General features: G+C 50.8%; 1 protein-coding gene across 1 annotated transcript in view; it reads left to right on the top strand.

Annotated features, from left to right (window-relative positions):
* Window positions 1-4,117: 4,117 nt before the first annotated feature.
* Window positions 4,118-17,711, top strand: part of KIAA1522 (KIAA1522 ortholog) — a 72,988-nt gene continuing 59,394 nt past the window's right edge. Inside the window, exon 1 of the mRNA XM_058195440.1 lies at window positions 4,118-4,530. Within this exon, the coding sequence (XP_058051423.1) occupies window positions 4,302-4,530 (229 nt within the window). The 5' untranslated portion in view covers window positions 4,118-4,301. The remainder of the gene's footprint in view (window positions 4,531-17,711) is intronic.

Below are 17,711 nucleotides of genomic sequence, written 5' to 3' on the forward strand. Positions count from 1 at the left end.
TCCAGAGCAAAGGTAGCATCGGTCTCAGCTGGAGCTCACCTCCCTGTCAAAGACAATCACCCCAGCAAAACTCTTTAAAAAACGAAGCTAAAGAAACAAGTGTCATCTTTACCTTCCCTCCAGTGTTGTGTTTTGCAACCTTAGCAACTTTAGGGGATTTCAACTCCCAGAATTCCTCAGCTAGAATTGCTGGTTGGGGAATTCTGGGAGTTGAAGTCCACTCATATTAAAGCTGCTCACTTTGAGAAGCATTGCTCCAGTGCTCCCTGATATCAAGACCATGGAATGGAAATGTAGCAACAAGTTGGTGGGGCTGCAGCTATTCTCCTCTCTCCCTCCTCCTGTTATAAAGCAAGCTGAAAAAAGACTCCCAGACTCAAACTAGGCCCAAAATTACAGGACCTACGGAGGTTGATTGCCAAGGTGGCACAGTGGTTAGAGTGTAGCACCGTAGGCTACTTCTGCTGACTGCTAGCTGCAGTTCGGCAGTTCAAATCTCACCGGCTCAAAGTTGATTCCTTCCATCCTTCAGAGGTGGGTAAAATGAGGACCCAGATTGTTGGGGGCAAGAGGCTGACTCTGTAAACTGCTTAGAGAGGGCTGGAAAGCCACCGTGAAGCAGTGTATAAGTCTAAGTGCTCTTGCTATGGCTACCATATCAGTATCTTGGAAGTCAAACTATATTAAAGGTTGCCCACTGGGGCACTGGCCTTCTGAACAGCAAAGCTGCACTGCTGCCTGTCAGAGTCTGACTAGCTCGAACAACTGTCAGGGGTCCCCAGGATTTTAGGCAGGTGGTCTCCTTCACTGGAACCTTTTAACTACATGGAAGGTGATTTGCAGGAAGAGTAAAAAAGTTCACTCTCTCTCAGCCCAACCTACCTCACAGGGTTGTCGTTGTCAGGAAAATAGGAGGAGGAAAATGTATTAGATATGTTCACTGCCTTGAGTTATTTGTAAACATAATAAAGGCAGGATACAGAAAAAGAAAGAAAGAAAGAGACATTGCCCAACTCCAGGCTGACTCTGATATGATCCCTCAGAGCACAAGGAAACTGGCTTAAAAATCGACAAGGCTTGGCTCAAAGCTGGAAATGTTCTGCTTTGCTGGGAAATTAAGAACTTAGAATCCTAGTGAACAACCACTTAAATATGAGCCAGCAGTGGTTTCACTTGCCAAAAACACAGTCCTGCGTTGCAACAACAGCAGGATGGAATCAAGATCATGTGAAGCATTGGTATCGGTTTATAATGCCTTGGTAAGGCTACACTTGGAATATTGCATACAGTTTTGGTCCCCATATTATAAAAAAGATGTTGAGACTCTGGAAAGAGTGCAGAGAAGAGCAACAAAGGTGATGAGGGACGGTTATATGAAGAACTGCATATGGCTAGTTTAGAAGAAAAGTAAGACTAGTCCAGGGGTCCCCAACCTTGGCAACTTTAACCCTGGTGGACTTCAACTCCCAGAATTCCCCAGCCAGCTTTGCTGGCTGGAGTATTCTGTGAGTTGAAGTCCTCCAGGCTTAAAGTTGCCAAGGTTGGGGACCCCTGGACTAGGGTGATAGCAATAGACCAGTATTTGAGGAGTTGCCACAAAGAGGAGTCAACCTATTCTCCAAAGCACCAAAAGTCAGGACAAGAAGCAATGGATGGAAGCTTATCAAGGAGAGAACCAACCTAGAACTAAGGAGAAATTTCCTCTCTGTGAGAACAAGTGGAACAGCGTCCCCCAGAAGTTGTGGGTGCTCCGTCAGTGGAATCTAGAAGCTGAGTCTTAGCAACTGGATTTCTTTTCTTTTTGGTTTGAAATGTTTCGCTGCTTATCCAGGTAGCTTCTTCAGTCTGACTGAAACATTTCAAACAAGAAGTCCAGTTGACATGACTCAACTTCCAGACAACTCTTCCTGGATGACTAAGAATCTTCATTGAAATTTCATCCATCATGGAAGGTTTTCAAGTGAACGACCATCTCACTGGAATGGTATAGACTAGAGCAGGGGTCTCCAACTTTGGTTCTTTTAAGACTTGTGGACTTCAACTCCCAGAGTTCCTCAGCCAGGATCATTTGATCACCATTTGTGACCTTTCTAGCCGGCTTCCGACAAGTGAAGGGGGGGGTCAAGTTTGCTTAATGACAACTGCAGCAATTTGCCTAACAACTGTAGCAAACTGGAGGCTAAAACATAGGAAGAACGGTTGGAGGAATTGGGTGGGTCTAGTCTGGTGAAAAGTAGGACCAGGAGAGATATGATAGCTGTTCCAGTATTTGAGGGGCTGCCAGAAAGAGGAGGGGGGCTCAACCTATTCCCCAAAGCTCAGGTGCTTTCAGAAGGCAGGCAGAACGAGAAGCAACAGATGGAAACTAATCAAGCAAAGATGTAACCCAGAACCAAGGAGGAATTTCCTGACAGTAAAAACAATGAACCAGTGGAACAGAAGTTGCTTTCAGAAGTTATGGGTGTTTCATCACTCCAGGCTTTTAAGAAGAGACTGGACAGCCACTTGTGGGGAATGGTCTTGGGTCTTCTGCTTGAGCAGAGGGTTGGTCTCTGGAGAAGACCTCCAAGCTCCCTTCCAACTCTGTTATTACAACCACCTGGAAGGTCCAGTCCCAGTTATGGTTGCAAGTCAAGGAGTGCTTGTACTCCCTTGTCAGACCTGGGGTTGGTGCTGCTACTTCCCTAGCCCCTCCCTACCCCCGGATCTCAGGTGGCCCAAAGATTTGTCCGGCAGGAGCAGGGGGTAAGTAAGGCCACCACAAAGCAGGCTGCCTCTTGGGAGGCCAGGCGAGCCGGCCGTCCTTGCCTGCCTCTTGCCAGGATTTTGCTCCAAGGCAGAAGAGGAGCCTCGGCGCGAGGAGGAGGAAGAGGAGGAGGAGGAGCCCAGCGAGGCTCTCCAGCCAGAGAAGCTGAGTCACGTCTAGTTCGATTCCCGGGCCGGCCCTCCTGCCTGCCTCCTCCTTTACGGTCCCCAGCAGCTCCCAGCCCGCCTCTTCTATCAGCACCCGAGTGACATGGAGAGAAGTTACGCTTCTGCCCGGCAAAATGACGCGCGCCCACAACGTCTCTCAATGTCACTCCGGTCCTGATAGACACTGAGAGGTCCTGCACACAAACACCCCCCCGGCTCAGGCTGGGCGGGGGCTCCGGCCGAAGGAAGCCCTCCTTCACCCCCAAAGGGGCTTCTCGGCTGAGGTGGGGGGGAGGGGCGGGGGCCGAAAGGCGGGAAGGGAGGGCGCTGGGCGGGGGGCTCGGAAAGGCTCCCCGAAGCCCCCGGGACCACAAAGCGGCCCCATCAGGGAAGCAAGGACGGAGGGGGGGGGAGAAGGAAGGAATGGCTGGGCCGGGGGTGCTGGAGGGGCAGAGAGGCTCCGAGGAGCCATCCGGAAGGCAGCGGGCAGAGGCTCCACCCGGCACCTGCTCCTCGGTCCAGGCGCTGACAGAGTCCTCCGTCCCCGTCCCGTCCCCTCCCTCCCCCCCCGGGCCAGGCTGCAGCTGAGGCGCCTCCAGCCAGGGACACTTTTGCCAGCCCGGCGGCACGGCCGTCGCACCGGACTCCGGGAAGACCCCCCGCTTGCTTCGGCCCCGTGGGGATCGGGCGGCCGGAGAGCGGGAGCGGGGAAGTTGCCGCGCTCGGCCCGCGGCCCCCGCATCGCCGTCCCGCCGAACTCCGCCCGCGCTCTCCGCCCCTGCGGGGCCGAAGCCGGCCACGGGCTCCCTCCCCGCTAGCAGGAACCGGCCCGCCCTGGCCAGCACCACCCGCGCCGGCCCGGCCCCGTCGCTCGCCCCTCTCACCTCGGCAGGGGGAGCCCCTCGCGAGCCGAAGACGCCGGCTGCCCATCGCCAGGCTGGAGGGGGATCTTCGGAGCGAAGCGAAGCGCGGCGGAGGCGGAGTGTCGGAGGGGGAGCTTTCCACACCCCAGCGCGCTCCGCAGGCCCCGCCCGGCCTCCCCACACGCCCTCCGGTCCGGCCGAAAGTTTCCCCGGCGGCGGTTGCAGCGCCTCTTCTTCGCGCCACGCCGATCCGGCATCGCCCACCGCGGGAGAAGGACTCACGGCGGCCCGGCCGGGAAGCGCCCGCTCTGCTCGGGGAAACTTGAGCGGCCGCCGGGCAGATCGCAGCAGCTGGGGCCCTGCGCGCTCCGGAGGCAAGGCGCCGAAGCTGGCGGGCCTTCGGATGGGGGTCCCGGCGCCGGCTGCCCCCGGCCACTGAGCCCGGCCGCGGGAGAGGCGGGGCCGCGCGACCCCCGAGCTTCCCCCGCAGCGCCTCGGCTGGCCGGCCGCCTCCCCCGCCCCGAGATGTCGGCCAAGAGCGCACCTGCGGCGCCCCCCGCGGAGAAGGGCCAGGGCTGCCCCGCCGCCTCGCCGCCCAAGAAGAAGAAGCCCAAGTCCGGCTCGTCCAGCCTGCGCCGGGCCTTCAGCTGGCTGCGGGGCCGGCGGAAGAAGGCGGCGGCGGCGGCGGCGGGCGAGCAGCCCGGAGCGCCCCCTGCGGAGGGCAAGAAGCGAGAGGAGCGGCGCCCGGGCAAAGGTGAGGCCGGGCCCAGAGGCGGCTGGGGGGGGGGCAGCGGGGGCGGCGGTGGGGCTGAACCGGGGGCTCTTTCGGGGTCCCGCCGGACTTTCCCCTCCCGCGAGGGCTGCGGAGCGGAGGGGCTGAAGCCGCGCGCCGAGCGAGCTCTCCTCGCCCAAAGTTGGAGCGCGAGCCTGTTGCTCCTTCCTCCGTTGCGGGCTCCGTCCTTGGCTCTCCCGGAGCAGAAGCCGCTTCAGCCTTTACGCCACCTGCCCGTCCGGCTGCCTTCCCTCGGCCGGTGTCCCTCGGAGCAGAGCAGCCGGAGCCCCGCGGGGGGTCCGTTTCTTTGGGCTCTTTGTGCATCGGGAAATGCCCGGGGCTGCCCAGGTGGGCAAAGGGCTCCGGCAGGCACTGAAACCATCCGGCGGCAACCCGCCATAGGAGCGCCGCGTGCAGTCTGGACAGGCGGTCTTGCTCTGGGGTTGGGCTGCAGCCGGGCGGTGCCAGATGTGGGCCTCTAATTCTTCCTTTCCTGCCAAGGCCGAGGCTTCTCCGCGGGCGGCTCCTTCAGAGTCCTCGGGTCAGGGACCCTGGGAGAACCCTGGTGCGGCTCCAGATCCCCCGAAAGGAGGGAGGGAGGGAGGGAGGGAGCTTTGCAAGGCCTGATGCAACCGGGTCCAACCCTCATCCCTTGCTGGGGAAGCACGACTGCCGAGGCAAGGAAGGCTGCTGCTCTCCCTTAGGACTTAGGACTTCGGGTGAGGGATCCTAGGGAGGAAGGTGTGGGGTGTCTCTGGCGTGGCTGCTCTGTGCAGTCAGGCCTGAGCAGAGTTGAGAAAGTCCTGGACCCGCCAACCTGTGGCCCTCGTGCGGTAGCCCACCTGGAAAGCCTTTGGGCCAGGCTTAGCTCAAGCGGCTAAGAGAGTTCACCACTCTCTTTGAGAGAGTTCACCACTTCCTGCTGCCTGGATCACTGGGTTCAAGGCCGAGTCATGCCAAAGGGGCGTGCATGGGTGTGTGTCACAGGGATGGAAAGGAACATTAGACTGGGGGCAATGTGCCAGGCAGGCAGCTGGACCTTGTGGATCCGACTCAAGAACTGGCCAAAACGTTTCCTTGGCCTGAAGATCCTCGGAGGAGAATGGGGAGCAAGTGATGACATGTGAATAATGTCATTTTTTTATATGTTATCTAGATACTCCAGGGAAATAGCAACAAAACTGGAATCCATTTATTTTGGCATATACTCTGTGGACTGACAAAGCACATTGTCTGTCACCCATGCAACCGGATGCCAAGTATACGTGCTTAATATTTAAGATGTCATGAGGCTTTTTATACTTCTGCAGAGATAAACTAATTCTAATATGGTTTAAAAATCCATAACTTACACAGATCATCTGATCAGAATGGTGTAAGGTCTCCTGCCTTGAGTGGGTGGGTGGGGGTCAGACTAGAAGACCTCCGAGGTCCCTTCCAGGATTCTGTGGTCTGTTCTTTCCAACTGAGTCAATAGGAGGGTGTTGCTGTCAGGGTGAAAAGCATCCTGAGCACAGGATGGTCCTACAGTACTTGGGAAAACCGAGCCCACCTCAAAAGCCAGAAGCTCTTTTCTCCCTCAACGTGCAGATTCGCCTTGCTTTAAGTTGAATCATGCTTGATCCCTCCCCCCACCAGGAAAGTCAGGGGCCACCTGAGGGCCAAGCAATGCAGGCGTGATGGCAGATCCCTGAAAGCAAAATCGGCCAGGCATTGCCTGGGAAGTGCGAGTGATAGGCTCAGGGGAGCCATTTCCCTTTCCCCTTGGCATCAGGTGAGTCAAGTGGGGTGGGAATTGAGTGCAGCTCCAGGCACAGACCTCAGCCTGGCTGCCCAGTTCCAGGGAACTTACGTGGGGAATCCAAGGGCCATTCAAAAGGCAGAGAGTAAGTAAGTATTAGGAGCGCTATCCACAGTTCGATCAGTCTGTCTTAACCTTAGCAACTGAGATATGCGGACATCACCCCCCAGAATTCCCCAGCCAGCCATGCTGGTTAGAGGATTCTGGGAGTTGAAGTTCACACATCTTCAAGTTGCCAAGATTGATTAACACTGAGTGAGATAATCCTATACATACTGATGCTCTTTGGAGAGGTTGGATCTCTTAGAGGGGTTGGGAGTATGATCGGAGCTGCAGTCCATTATATTTAGAAGGCAGCGGGTGAGGAAGGCTGATTTTGGTGACTGCTTGATTTTACAACCTTTTTTGCTGAGTCGTTAAGCGAATCTGGCTTCTCCCATTGTCTTTGTTTGTTGGAAGCAGGCTGAGAAAGTTTCAATCACATAACTCCATGAGGCTGAAACTGTTAGCATGTTGGTTGCCAAGCACCTGAATCATGATCACATGATTACAGGGAAGCTGTGAAGGTCATATGTGCGAGGATTGGTTTAAGTCACTTTTTTCAGTGCCATTGTAACTTTGAACAATCGGTAAATGAATGTTTATAAGTCGAGGACTCCCTGTAGGGCTTTCAAACTCCTTTGTCTCTTGCTGGCAAGATAGCAAAGGATGCCCCACCCCCACCCTGACTGCATGGAAAGTGGCAGGTTTTGGAATGGAGCTCTGTGAATATGCTAATGCGTCTTTCTCTGAAAGAGCCTCAGAAGAACTTTTGGGAAATTTTAGGAGATTCCCTGGAAGATGATGGCAAAGGCTGATGACAGCTTTTAATTTCTGGTACAGGGTAGTGTTCTTTTTCAAAAACCGCCAGCCATTGTTGAGTGGGTTTCCAATCTGGAAATATTCAAACACCCTTCCACAACTGAATCCATGCTATTTTCCTTGCACGAGCCTGATTTGCCATAATGCAATTTCCTAGAGAGTTGTGGGTCTCGGCACAGGCCTGGAATTATATTTGCAGGAGTTGGACATCTGTTTTGGAAACTTCATGTATCTTGGAAGGAAAAGCCATGCTGTGAGGTAAAACTTGTTGGCAAAACTTTGTATAGTCTATAGAAAAATGTACCTTTCTGCACAGCTGAAGGAACAAGAAAGTCTGTTGGCCATGGCTATTCACCATCTGTCCGGGGACCGCAACAATTTGCTCTTGTGACTATGGAGATTCTCAGTCATCCAGGTCATGGTTGTCCCAAAGGTGCTTTTTTCAAGAGGCAACTGGGCTTTCTGGTTTTTTCTTTGAAGATGTTTCACTTCTCATCCAAGAAGCTTCTTCAACCCTCTGAAGAAGCTTCTTGGATGAGAAGCGAAACGTCTTCAAAAAAAACCCGGAAAGCCCAGTTGCCTCTTGAAAAAAGCACCTTTGGGATTTGTTAAGTTTGTTGAGTTTTGCCCCATTTTACAACTTGTCTTGCCACAGTTGTTAAGTGAATCACTGCATTTGTTAGGTTAGTAACATGGTTGTTAAGTGAATCTGGTTTCCCCGTTGACTTGAGAAAAGAGCAACAAAGATGATTAGGCGACTGGAGGCTAAAACATATGAAGAACGGTTGCAGGAACTCGGTATGTCTAGTTTAATGAAAAGAAGGACTAGGGGAGACATGATAGCAGTGTTCCAATATCTCAGGGGTTGCCACGAAGAAGAGGGAGTCAAGCTATTCTCCAAAGCACCTGAGGGTAGAACAAGAAGCAATGGGTGGAAACTGATCAAAGAAAGAAGCAACTTAGAACTAAGGAGAAATTTCCTGACAGTTAGAACAATTAATAAGTGGAACGACTTGCCTGCAGAAGTTGTGAATGCTCCAACACTGGAAATTTTTAAGGAAATGTTGGATAGCCATTTGTCTGAAATGGTGTAGGGTTTCCTGCCTGGGCAGGGGGTTGGACTAGAAGACCTCCAAGGTCCCTTCCAACTCTGTTGTTATGTTATGTTATGTTATGACTTTACTTGTGAGAAGGTTGCAAAAGGGGATCACATGATCCCGGGATGCTGCAACTGTCATAAATACATCAGTTGCCAATTTTGATCACGGGAGTATGGAGGTGTCAACAATGGTCGTAAGTGTGAAAAACAGTCACTTTTTTTCAGTGCTGTCGTAACTTTGAACGGTCACTAAGTGAACTGCTGTAAGTCGAGGACTGCCTGCATTACTACTATGGCTTTTTGAAGTTTCACTTGTTAGTCAGAAGAGGACTGGACAAAGAGAGGGAGCTGCAACTTGCAAGAGTGAAGATAACCTCCACTGGTGGCCCTGAGCAAAACAGGCTTCTTTGCTCCTAGACCGTTGGGGCTGCTTCGTACTTGGGTGTCCCGTTCTGTAGACACCAGCACGGAATGGAGTTGGCTGTGGTGGGATGGGCTGGACTGGATTCCCCGAAAGTGTTTCCTCGCTCTCTCTCTGTCCCACTCCCTCCAGCAAGGCAGTCCCAGGAGGCTGCAAAGGTGGTGGTGGGGGGGAGGAGGAAACCTGCCTGTCTTGAGATCTGCGGTTCATCTGTTGGGGCAGACCAAGCGAGATCAACTTAAACCAACAGGGTGTCCGTGGGGTGAGTGTGAGTGTGTCAAAAAAGTCAAAATGGTGGACGGGACCTTGTGATCAGAGCCCTGCCCTGTTTTTACGGATATCCTCCTGCGGAAGCTCCTGAAATCTGCCAGCTCAACTGTTTTTCAAAATATATTTACTTTGGCCTCATTTTGGAAGGAAGTGCGATGTACAAATAACATTCATTTTATTTATTTATTCTACCCTTTTATTATTATTTTTTTTACAAATAACTCAAGGTGGCAAAGATAATCAACTCTCCTTCTTCCTCCTGTTTTCCCCACACCCGCCACCCTGTGAGTGGCTTGGGCGGTGGGAGAAGAGGGGCTGCTCCCCCAGCATGAATGCTTCTCCCCTGGGGAACCCTTCCCAGCCCCGGTCACAGCCTGAAGACCTTTAAGGGCCTTCTTTTTACTCTGTTCTCTGCAACAGAGCCCCGGCTGTTGGAAAGTATCTCCAGCAACGGTTGGGCCTTGTGTGGGAAAGAAGTGCAGAGAACAGCATTGGACTGTGAGAATCCGGCCATCGTGGGGGAAGTGGCAGAGGGGTAGATTCTGACAAGCAAGATCCCTTCCCTTTGGACAGCCAGAGTCCCCTTGAAGCACGTGAGGCCAAGGAGCCGCACATGTGAGTTTCTCTGTGGATTACCAAGGAGACATGAAGTTCTTCGCTTGCCAGATCATGATGACTCCAACAGGCTTCTGCTGGATGAAATCACCACCGTCTCCCAGCACATCTTATTCACGGCTTCCAAAATGCTGAGTGCAGACGGGCCGCACCCTGTTCAACTCTTTCGGCACCGGGGCGCGTATACAGTTCGACAGCTGCAGCAGCCTTGAGGGGCCCAGTGGGGCCTGGGTGGGAGGGCTCACCCTTACTGGAGTGTGTGTGTGTATGAGAGGGAGGGAGGGAGGGAGGGAGGTTGGTTTGCTGGAGTTGCACCCAAGAGGGCTGGGAGGGGGGAGGGGGACACCAACCTCTGGAATTGCTTTACAGCATTGCTGATAATGGAGAGAAAGCACTGTGAAAGGGAAAGTGGCCGTGAGTGATTGTGCACTCTGGGCAGAGCGTGGCTTGCTTGGTGACAGGCAGGAACCAAGGATCCTGCCACATAGGCGCTGCCAGTGGAGAACGGTGCCTCTGAAGCGGGTGCGGGGGGGGGGGGGCAAAGAGGATTCCACTGCAAGGAATGGGGGAGGGGGTGTTAACTTTACACCCCAAAACAAATCCAGGAGTTCTGTGTGCTACTGTTTTGTTCAGCCTTTCCTCTGGACCTCAAGATGCTTCAGTGGGAATCTTCCTTTGCTTTATCTTCCCAACAGCCTCTTGAGGCGGGTGAAGCTGAGCAGGAGGTGGCCAAGCCACCATTTTCCTGCCTGAAGTTAGAACTGAACTGGCCTCCCAAGTCTTAAGCCAACAGGATTTGTAGAGATTTGCACTTTGGCCTCCTGGTTCCCTCCACTCTACTTTATAACTTTGCAAGGGATCCTATACATCTCTTGCCATTTGATTTTAACCAATACAAAGAGTACCTCTTCCCTCCCTCCCCCCTCCCTCCCCCAAAATGCCTCTGCTTGCTTGTTCTGCTACTAGCATGTCAACACCACAGTCAAATCGTGGTTTGTTTAAATCACAACTGCCTGGTTTCATTCACACTGAACTCCTGAGAAAATAGAAAGGGATCCACTCAGGCCTGACTCCCATTGCCTCCACCCACTTGGCTCCTGTGGAGTGTATTTGATGAGCCAGATCTGGAAGGTCGTAAAGTTTCTCTTTGGATAAATTTATCAAGGATTATATTAAACGGATAATGCAAAAATATATAAGAAAAGAAAAAAATATTTAAAGGCATATATTTTTCCTTAAAAAGGAAAAAAGGAATTGACAAAATATCTAATAATGTAAGTCCCTCTTTCCATTTATTCTAAGTTCTCTTCAACCCTCTCCTAACAATTATGCAATGCAAAAAAGAATTAAAAACTGTTACATAGTAACCAAAATAATAAAACTTTATTTAGATATTGAAAACGAATCCATTACACTATTAGACATTTCCAAAAGAAAAAATATACAATTCGGATAACCACAACCAACGCCGTAAACAAAACTCATTATTTAACTATAATAAGATAAATCCATTTTATATTCTTTCTTCCTCCCACTCGTCCTTAAAGCCCATCAATAATATTCTATCCTGTTCTCTTGAAATTCTCAGCTTCCTTCAAGTCAATTTTTAATTTCATGAAGTAACTCTAGTGAGTCTCTGACATTTCAATTTGCTTCTCTCTGGGAGGGGGTGAGGGAAGAAGGAGGCTCCGGTGCCCCCCTGCCTTTCAGAGCTGCTCCCTGGATCCAGCAGAACTGGACTGTGAGTTGGGTCCCCAACTAGGAGGGGAGAAATCGGGTGCAGGGGATGCCAGAAAGCACTTTACCTGGAACTTTATCCTGCATATGAGATACATATTAGTTGTCCTGGTAGTTGGCCACTGTTGGGGCTCAGAAGGGCCCATTGACCGTCATCCTTTTGACAGCTTTCAATATCACTGGTCAAATTGTCCCTCTGGGCAGCTGGGAATGGCAGGTCCTGAGGTTATCCAGGGGCTGCTGCTTCCATCACACTCCAAACATGCCATGCTGGTACCTGAGACCATCCACTCTGGAAAGCCATGCGTGGCTGGGGCATCAGCCTAGGAGACTTGAGATTAGCAGGACATTTCTCTTCTCTGCACCCAGGAGCATCTGTAGGAAGTGGGCAAGACAGCCAGGAGCAGATGAAACGGGCCACACTTCACTCACACCATTGTGGCTGCCATCTTGACTTTGACTGTGCCCTGTGAGACCCTGTATCCAGTATGCTTGCTGCTTGCTGACTTTTTTGACCTTCTCTCCCCATGGTGCCTCCAGATGCCTCCAGATAGCACACCGCTTCTTCCCTCCTGCCCTACAGGGCGGCCCAGACTGGGAGAGAGGGACTTAGGTAGCCGTGGGTCTCCCAGTTGAGCAGAGACATAGGGGGCATCATTCATAGATTGCTTATTTATTTATCTATCTATCAATTGAATAGAGCTGCTGTCTCATAGATGCAACTCTGTGGTCCTCCAGATCTGGAGACTATGCATCGGAAAAATCCAGTTATCTTTTTCAGTAAGAGATCCAAAGTGCTAATTCTGCCTAGTTTTAAAGGGTTAACTGGACACACTTGCTTGAGAAGGAAGAGACTGCAGTGGCATAATTTATGTAGTCTCATAAATAGAGGAGAGGAACTCAGCCAGGTAGCTGTTGGCACAAAGACTGAAGAGTTGAAATGTTGGGATCAACCTTTGTATAGCTAGGGAGGGGCTCTGACAGTTTCAGGAAAGGAAAAAATTAGTAGCCTGTTTCATACCTTGGGAAAAAAAGATATTTCAGTGCCCAATCTGAATTTTATCTACCCAGAAGAAAACCCTGGACACTTACCTGGAACCTTTTGCCAGGTAAGACAGACATCCCTGCCTGCCTTTGGTAGAAACTGCCATGACATCATGAAGTTATTGTACAAATCATATAAATTACATGGTTTGCATCTGTCACGTGGCTTTTTATTTTTTTTTACCTCTCCGTGGCTTGTAAAAGACGCCAGTGATTGGCAGGGAAGCCCAACACGACCAGCACAAGTTACATCATTTGCGGAACAACATCATGATATGTTTGACCTTTGAGGATTTCCACCATTGCCACCTAAGTCGATTATTTGTAGTGGAGGGAAGGACCTGGTCAGTTTTTATGCCCTAAAAGAGTTCTTTTCAACTTCCGGTCTAGCCCTCAGTCCCACAGCTTCCTGGGGTCTCCCCACACGAGGGCTGACCTGCTTAGGCTTGTGAGACGAGTCAAGTGGTTAATTTAAAAGTTTAGTAATTGCTTGTGTGGCTTTTAATCCGTGAGGCTTCGCAGGGTGCCGCAGATTCTTTGGAGGGGATGCTGGCCGCCGGGCTCTGGCCTTCAGGGCTGCAGAGGTCTGAAGCCAGTAATGTTGTGCCCCCAAACTTGCCTTATCCTAAAATTGCACACACCAATGCTTTAACATTTTAATGTTTTGATGTTCTAATGCTTTTATATTGCTGTTTTACAATGTTGTCAGCCGCCCAGAGTCACTCAACAGTGAGAGGGTGGCATATAAATTTAATAAGTAAAACAAAATAAACAAGAGGATTTATGGCAAGAGGCGTGCATTGCAAGTAAAAAAAGAGCAAGGCTTGCACGGCAGGGTTGTGGCCACCATCATGACTTTTTTTACCTTCCCTGCCCAGGCCTTCTGGTCCTGGGGCCAAAGCCCATCATCCCCTGACACACTCACCCAACTCTAGGTGAACAATGGAGGCCTTTCAGGAGCCTGTTGCTTTGCAAACTGAGCATGCTGAGCTGGGCAGCCTGGCCAGAGGTGGGGAGTGGGCGGCCTCCGTTATACAAGCAGTGTTATGTCATGATGGAAAAGAGGCACTTTTGCCCCATCAGATCGTGATATGTTGCAACTAAATCAGTCACATTGTTTATATGCTGATGACATTCTCCCTAGTGATGTCTTCTGTGGACATTCTGGGGTGGGCAAGGGGGCAGCTGATGTTTCTGGGGGGGCCTTCTGGGGGTTAGCAGACCATAGTCGTCGTTCAAAACAAGGATGAGACAACAGTCATCTCTTCCCCCAAACATTTGCTCTTTTTTAAACCATCGCCCTCAATCTGCCGTGACTCAAAATGCCCAAGCTCTCTTTTGACTTCAGAGACATGCTGAGACGTAATGCATCCTGGCTTGTAAAAGCCCAGCTTCCTGATGTTACATAAAGCAGTCAATCCTCCCTGTGCTGCTAGCTTTAAAACTCTTCCCATTGAACACAGCGAGCGCCTTCCCACTGTGCTGCGACTCTTGACCTCTGGCTTTGCACCACCACAGATGGGAGAGCAGAGGAGGCTCCGCGTGAGCAGGGAGGTCCTCCAGCTTGGCTAAGGAAAGCCCCTGGCCTGGTCCTGTCTGGTCCTGCAAGGGAAAATGTATCTGTCCTCGTGGACACCTTCTCATTAGTTTATGACTGATGATAATACCTCTAATCCCCAGCCTCAGTGGATGGCTGAGAATCATGGGTTTGTAGTCCAGCATACGTGGAGGGATCAGGTTGGAGAAGGCTGGTACATCCCAAGAAGGAAAAAGTCTACAGCCACTCTGTGTGTGTGTGTGTGTGTGTGTGTGTGTGTGTGTGTTTATGTGTGTGTGTGTGTGTGTTTATGTGTGTTGGCTCATTAACTGGATGAAGTATACTGTCAGCACCCTGAGCTGATTGTAAAACTGGTTTCCAGGGACTCGTTGTTGGGAAATATTGTGGTTAGTTTGCAGGATTATGAGGCCTGAGAATGACATTTCTGAGATGGAGACTCGTAAGAACTTTGCACCTGGCTTGTGCTGGAAAAGGCAGAGAGTTGCTTGGCTAACAAAGAGATGTGTGTCTTTTCCACCTGAAGGTGGGCGAAGAGGTTGTTGTGCAACAGCAACACCTGATTTTTTTAGAGCCCAGGATGGTTTTGGAGTCAGGTTTCTGAGCATAAGGAGTCTTCCTTCTTCAGACAGTCTGGTCTTTGAGAAGGAGGAAGGCGAAGAGCTGAGCAAACACCCACTGGCAGCGGACGGGACTCGTCCAACCGGTGCTGGAGTTTCTGTAGGCTGCTTTTGCACGTGAGGAATCCAGGGGCAGTTTGTCAGAGTGTCATCTTAGGCAACCTCACCCCAGGGTAAATCCCATGAAAGGGACACAGGACGGGCACACGGGTCTCGTTCTGGGTTGCAAGAGGAGGGAGGAGGAGGAGGAGGCAGGTGCCCTGGGGGAGCAGGGCAGGGAGGGGGGGGCAAAATCAGGTTTCAGCAGGAAAGAGCTGGGAGCCTCCTGGCTCATTTCTGTTAATGATTTCAGATCTTAACCTCCTGTTTTTGTTTTAGCAGCAGGTAGGCCTTTGTTCCCTTCAGAGGAAGGGCTTTGCTTTCAGAGGCTGGAATGCTCCTTTGTAAACCGATGCGGCTGCCCCTGAAACCGCCTTCCCCAGCAAACTTGCAGTGACCCATAACTTGACTCAAGACTTTCACTTAATCAGCTTCCCTTCCTTTCCCTTTCCAGTTCTCGGCCAGGGTGGGAGCTTAAGTCGACTCGGAGCAGGAGCGGCTTCAGGCAGCTTTCTGAGTCTGGATCCACCTTTGGGGCCACTCGAGGCTTTCCGTATTTTCTTTCCGTTCCAAAATGCTGGGCAGAGCCAAAAGTGAACCTCAGCGGAAGACTTTGCTCTTCTCGACCCCCTAGTATGATTTGCTGCTGGGATCTAACAGAATTGGCCCAAGTTGACCAGGGCTTTGCTAGGTTTCCTTGGAAATACGCCTGTCTTCAGAGTAGGTCACCGTACAAAGTGGGTCAGGGAAGCAATGAAAGCCTCGCATCAGTTCAGGCTTCCAATAAGGCTTTGAATCCTTGGGAGAATTTCCCCCCCCGCACTTCATGTTGACTTACAAATAAAAATCTTTGAAAACGTGCTGCTTCTTCGCAGGTATGGAGTTAGGTACTTTTAGGGGGTGCTGTTGTGAAGCACCGCGCAGCGAGGAAAGCTCGTTTGGAGGCGAAAGCTGAGCGCTTGCGGGCCACGAGGTCGAGGAGATGGAATGGCCCTTGAGTCTGCTGTGATAGACATTCTGCTTGCAGTGCAGTACAGGTGGTCCTCGACCTATGACCACAAGGAGGGTGAAGAATTTCCATTGTTGAGCAAGGCACCCGATTTTATGACTTTTGCCATGATTGTGAAGGGAATTGCTGCAGTTGTTAAGTGAATCAGGGAGTCGTTAAGCCAATCCTGCTTCTGTTGATTTGTCTTGTTCGAAGCCATCTGGGAGGTTTGCCAATGGGCCACGTAGCCCTGGGACACTGCGATGACCATAAACAGATGCCAAGCACATAAATTTTGACCATGTGGGGATGCTGCAACATTGTAGGTAGGCCACTTTTTTCAGTGCTATTGTTTCTTCCGATGGGTGTAAGTCAAGAGCTTCCGGTACAGCAGAGTAACTTCAAGGAGAAAGCTTTGCAGAAGGTCAGCCAAGGAATCGGAGTTTCTCTTTGCTTGGTTATATCTCCATGGAAGTCAATGCCGGCTGGTAAACCATTATCTATTTGGCTGCCCCTAAAGTGAATGGGAATTCCTGCAACTTTTCTAGATAGGGAAGGGCTACCAAAATTAAACTCTCCCTCTCTCTCTCCCATTTTTAATAGAGGGGCAGGCAGCCCAGGAGCTTTTTTGTGGCCTCTGGATGATGTGGCCAAACTCGGTTGTGTAGTTTTTGAGTTTTTGAAAAAGCAAAAATGAGAAGCAAAATAGCTTCATTAAGTCTCTACTAAGCCTAATGCACCATTTTCCAGCTGGTCCAGAATGCGGCCGCACGGGTGATAGAGGGAGCACCGCGTTGCTCCCATATAACACCTATCCTGTGCGGCCTACACTGGCTTCCGGGTGCAATTCAAGGTGTTGGTCACCACCTTTAAAGCGCTCCATGGCATAGGACCGGGTTATTTATGGGACCGCCTGCTGCTACCGGTGGCCTCCCATCGACCTGTGCGCTCCCACAGAGCGGGCCTCCTCAGGGTGCCGTCGACCAAACAATGTAGGTTGGCGGCCTCCAGGGGGAGGGCCTTCTCTGTGGCAGCACCGGCCCTATGGAACGAACTACCTCCGGGGTTACGACAACTCCCCGACCTCCAGGCCTTCAAACGTGAACTGAAGACCTTATAATTCCATCGAGCTGGACTAGCCTAAGAAATATTTTAGTGAAATTTTAAATGGGTTTTAAATCGGTCTTTTACCGTTTTAATGATTTGGCCATCTAATATTTGGTTTTAATTGTTTTTTAATATTGTTATTTATTATATTTATATTGGTATTGTGTGTTTTAATATGGCTGTGAACCGCCCTGAGTCCTTTGGGAGATGGTGCGGTATAGAAATTTAATAAATAAATAAATAAATAAATAAATATATCACATGCACACACACACACGAGCCATTCAGTCCCTTCCAAGAACACTTCCAGATTACTTGGAAGCAAGGTGGGACCCACATGTATCAAAACCGTCAATGTCCCCCTGCCCCTTGTTTGAGGCTCTGTGGATGCCCCTGCTTGGAAGCCAGGAGTTAGGAGAGGCTGGAGCACCCAAAGAGAAAAAGGGGTCAAGGTGTGGGGATGATGAAGTGGGGGTTTTAATGTTTGCCAACGACAGGTAGTTCTTGACTTATAACCACAACTGAGCGCCGAATTTCTGTTGCTAAGCAAGACAGTTAAGTGAATTTTGCCCCATTTTACTTTCTTGCCACAGTTGTTAAGTGAATCATTGCAATTGTTAGTTTACTAACATGGTTGTTAAATAATTCTGGCTTCCCCATCGACTTTGTCAGGTCACAAAAGGTGGTCACATGATCACTGCAACCATCATAAATACACACCAGCTGCCAAGCATCTCGATTTTGATCCTATAACAGTCTTAAGTGTGAAAAATGGTCATAAGCCTCTTTTCACAATGTCATTGTAGTAATAGCATTTAGACTTATATACCGCTTCGTAGTGCTTTTACAGCCTTCTCTAAGCGGTTTACAGAGTCAGCCTCTGTCCCCCAACAATCTGGGTCCTCATTTTACCCACCTCGGAAGGATGGAAGGCTGAGTCAACCTT

The sequence above is a fragment of the Ahaetulla prasina genome, chromosome 10, assembly GCF_028640845.1.
Source record: "Ahaetulla prasina isolate Xishuangbanna chromosome 10, ASM2864084v1, whole genome shotgun sequence".
NCBI classification, from domain to species: Eukaryota; Metazoa; Chordata; class Lepidosauria; order Squamata; family Colubridae; genus Ahaetulla; species Ahaetulla prasina.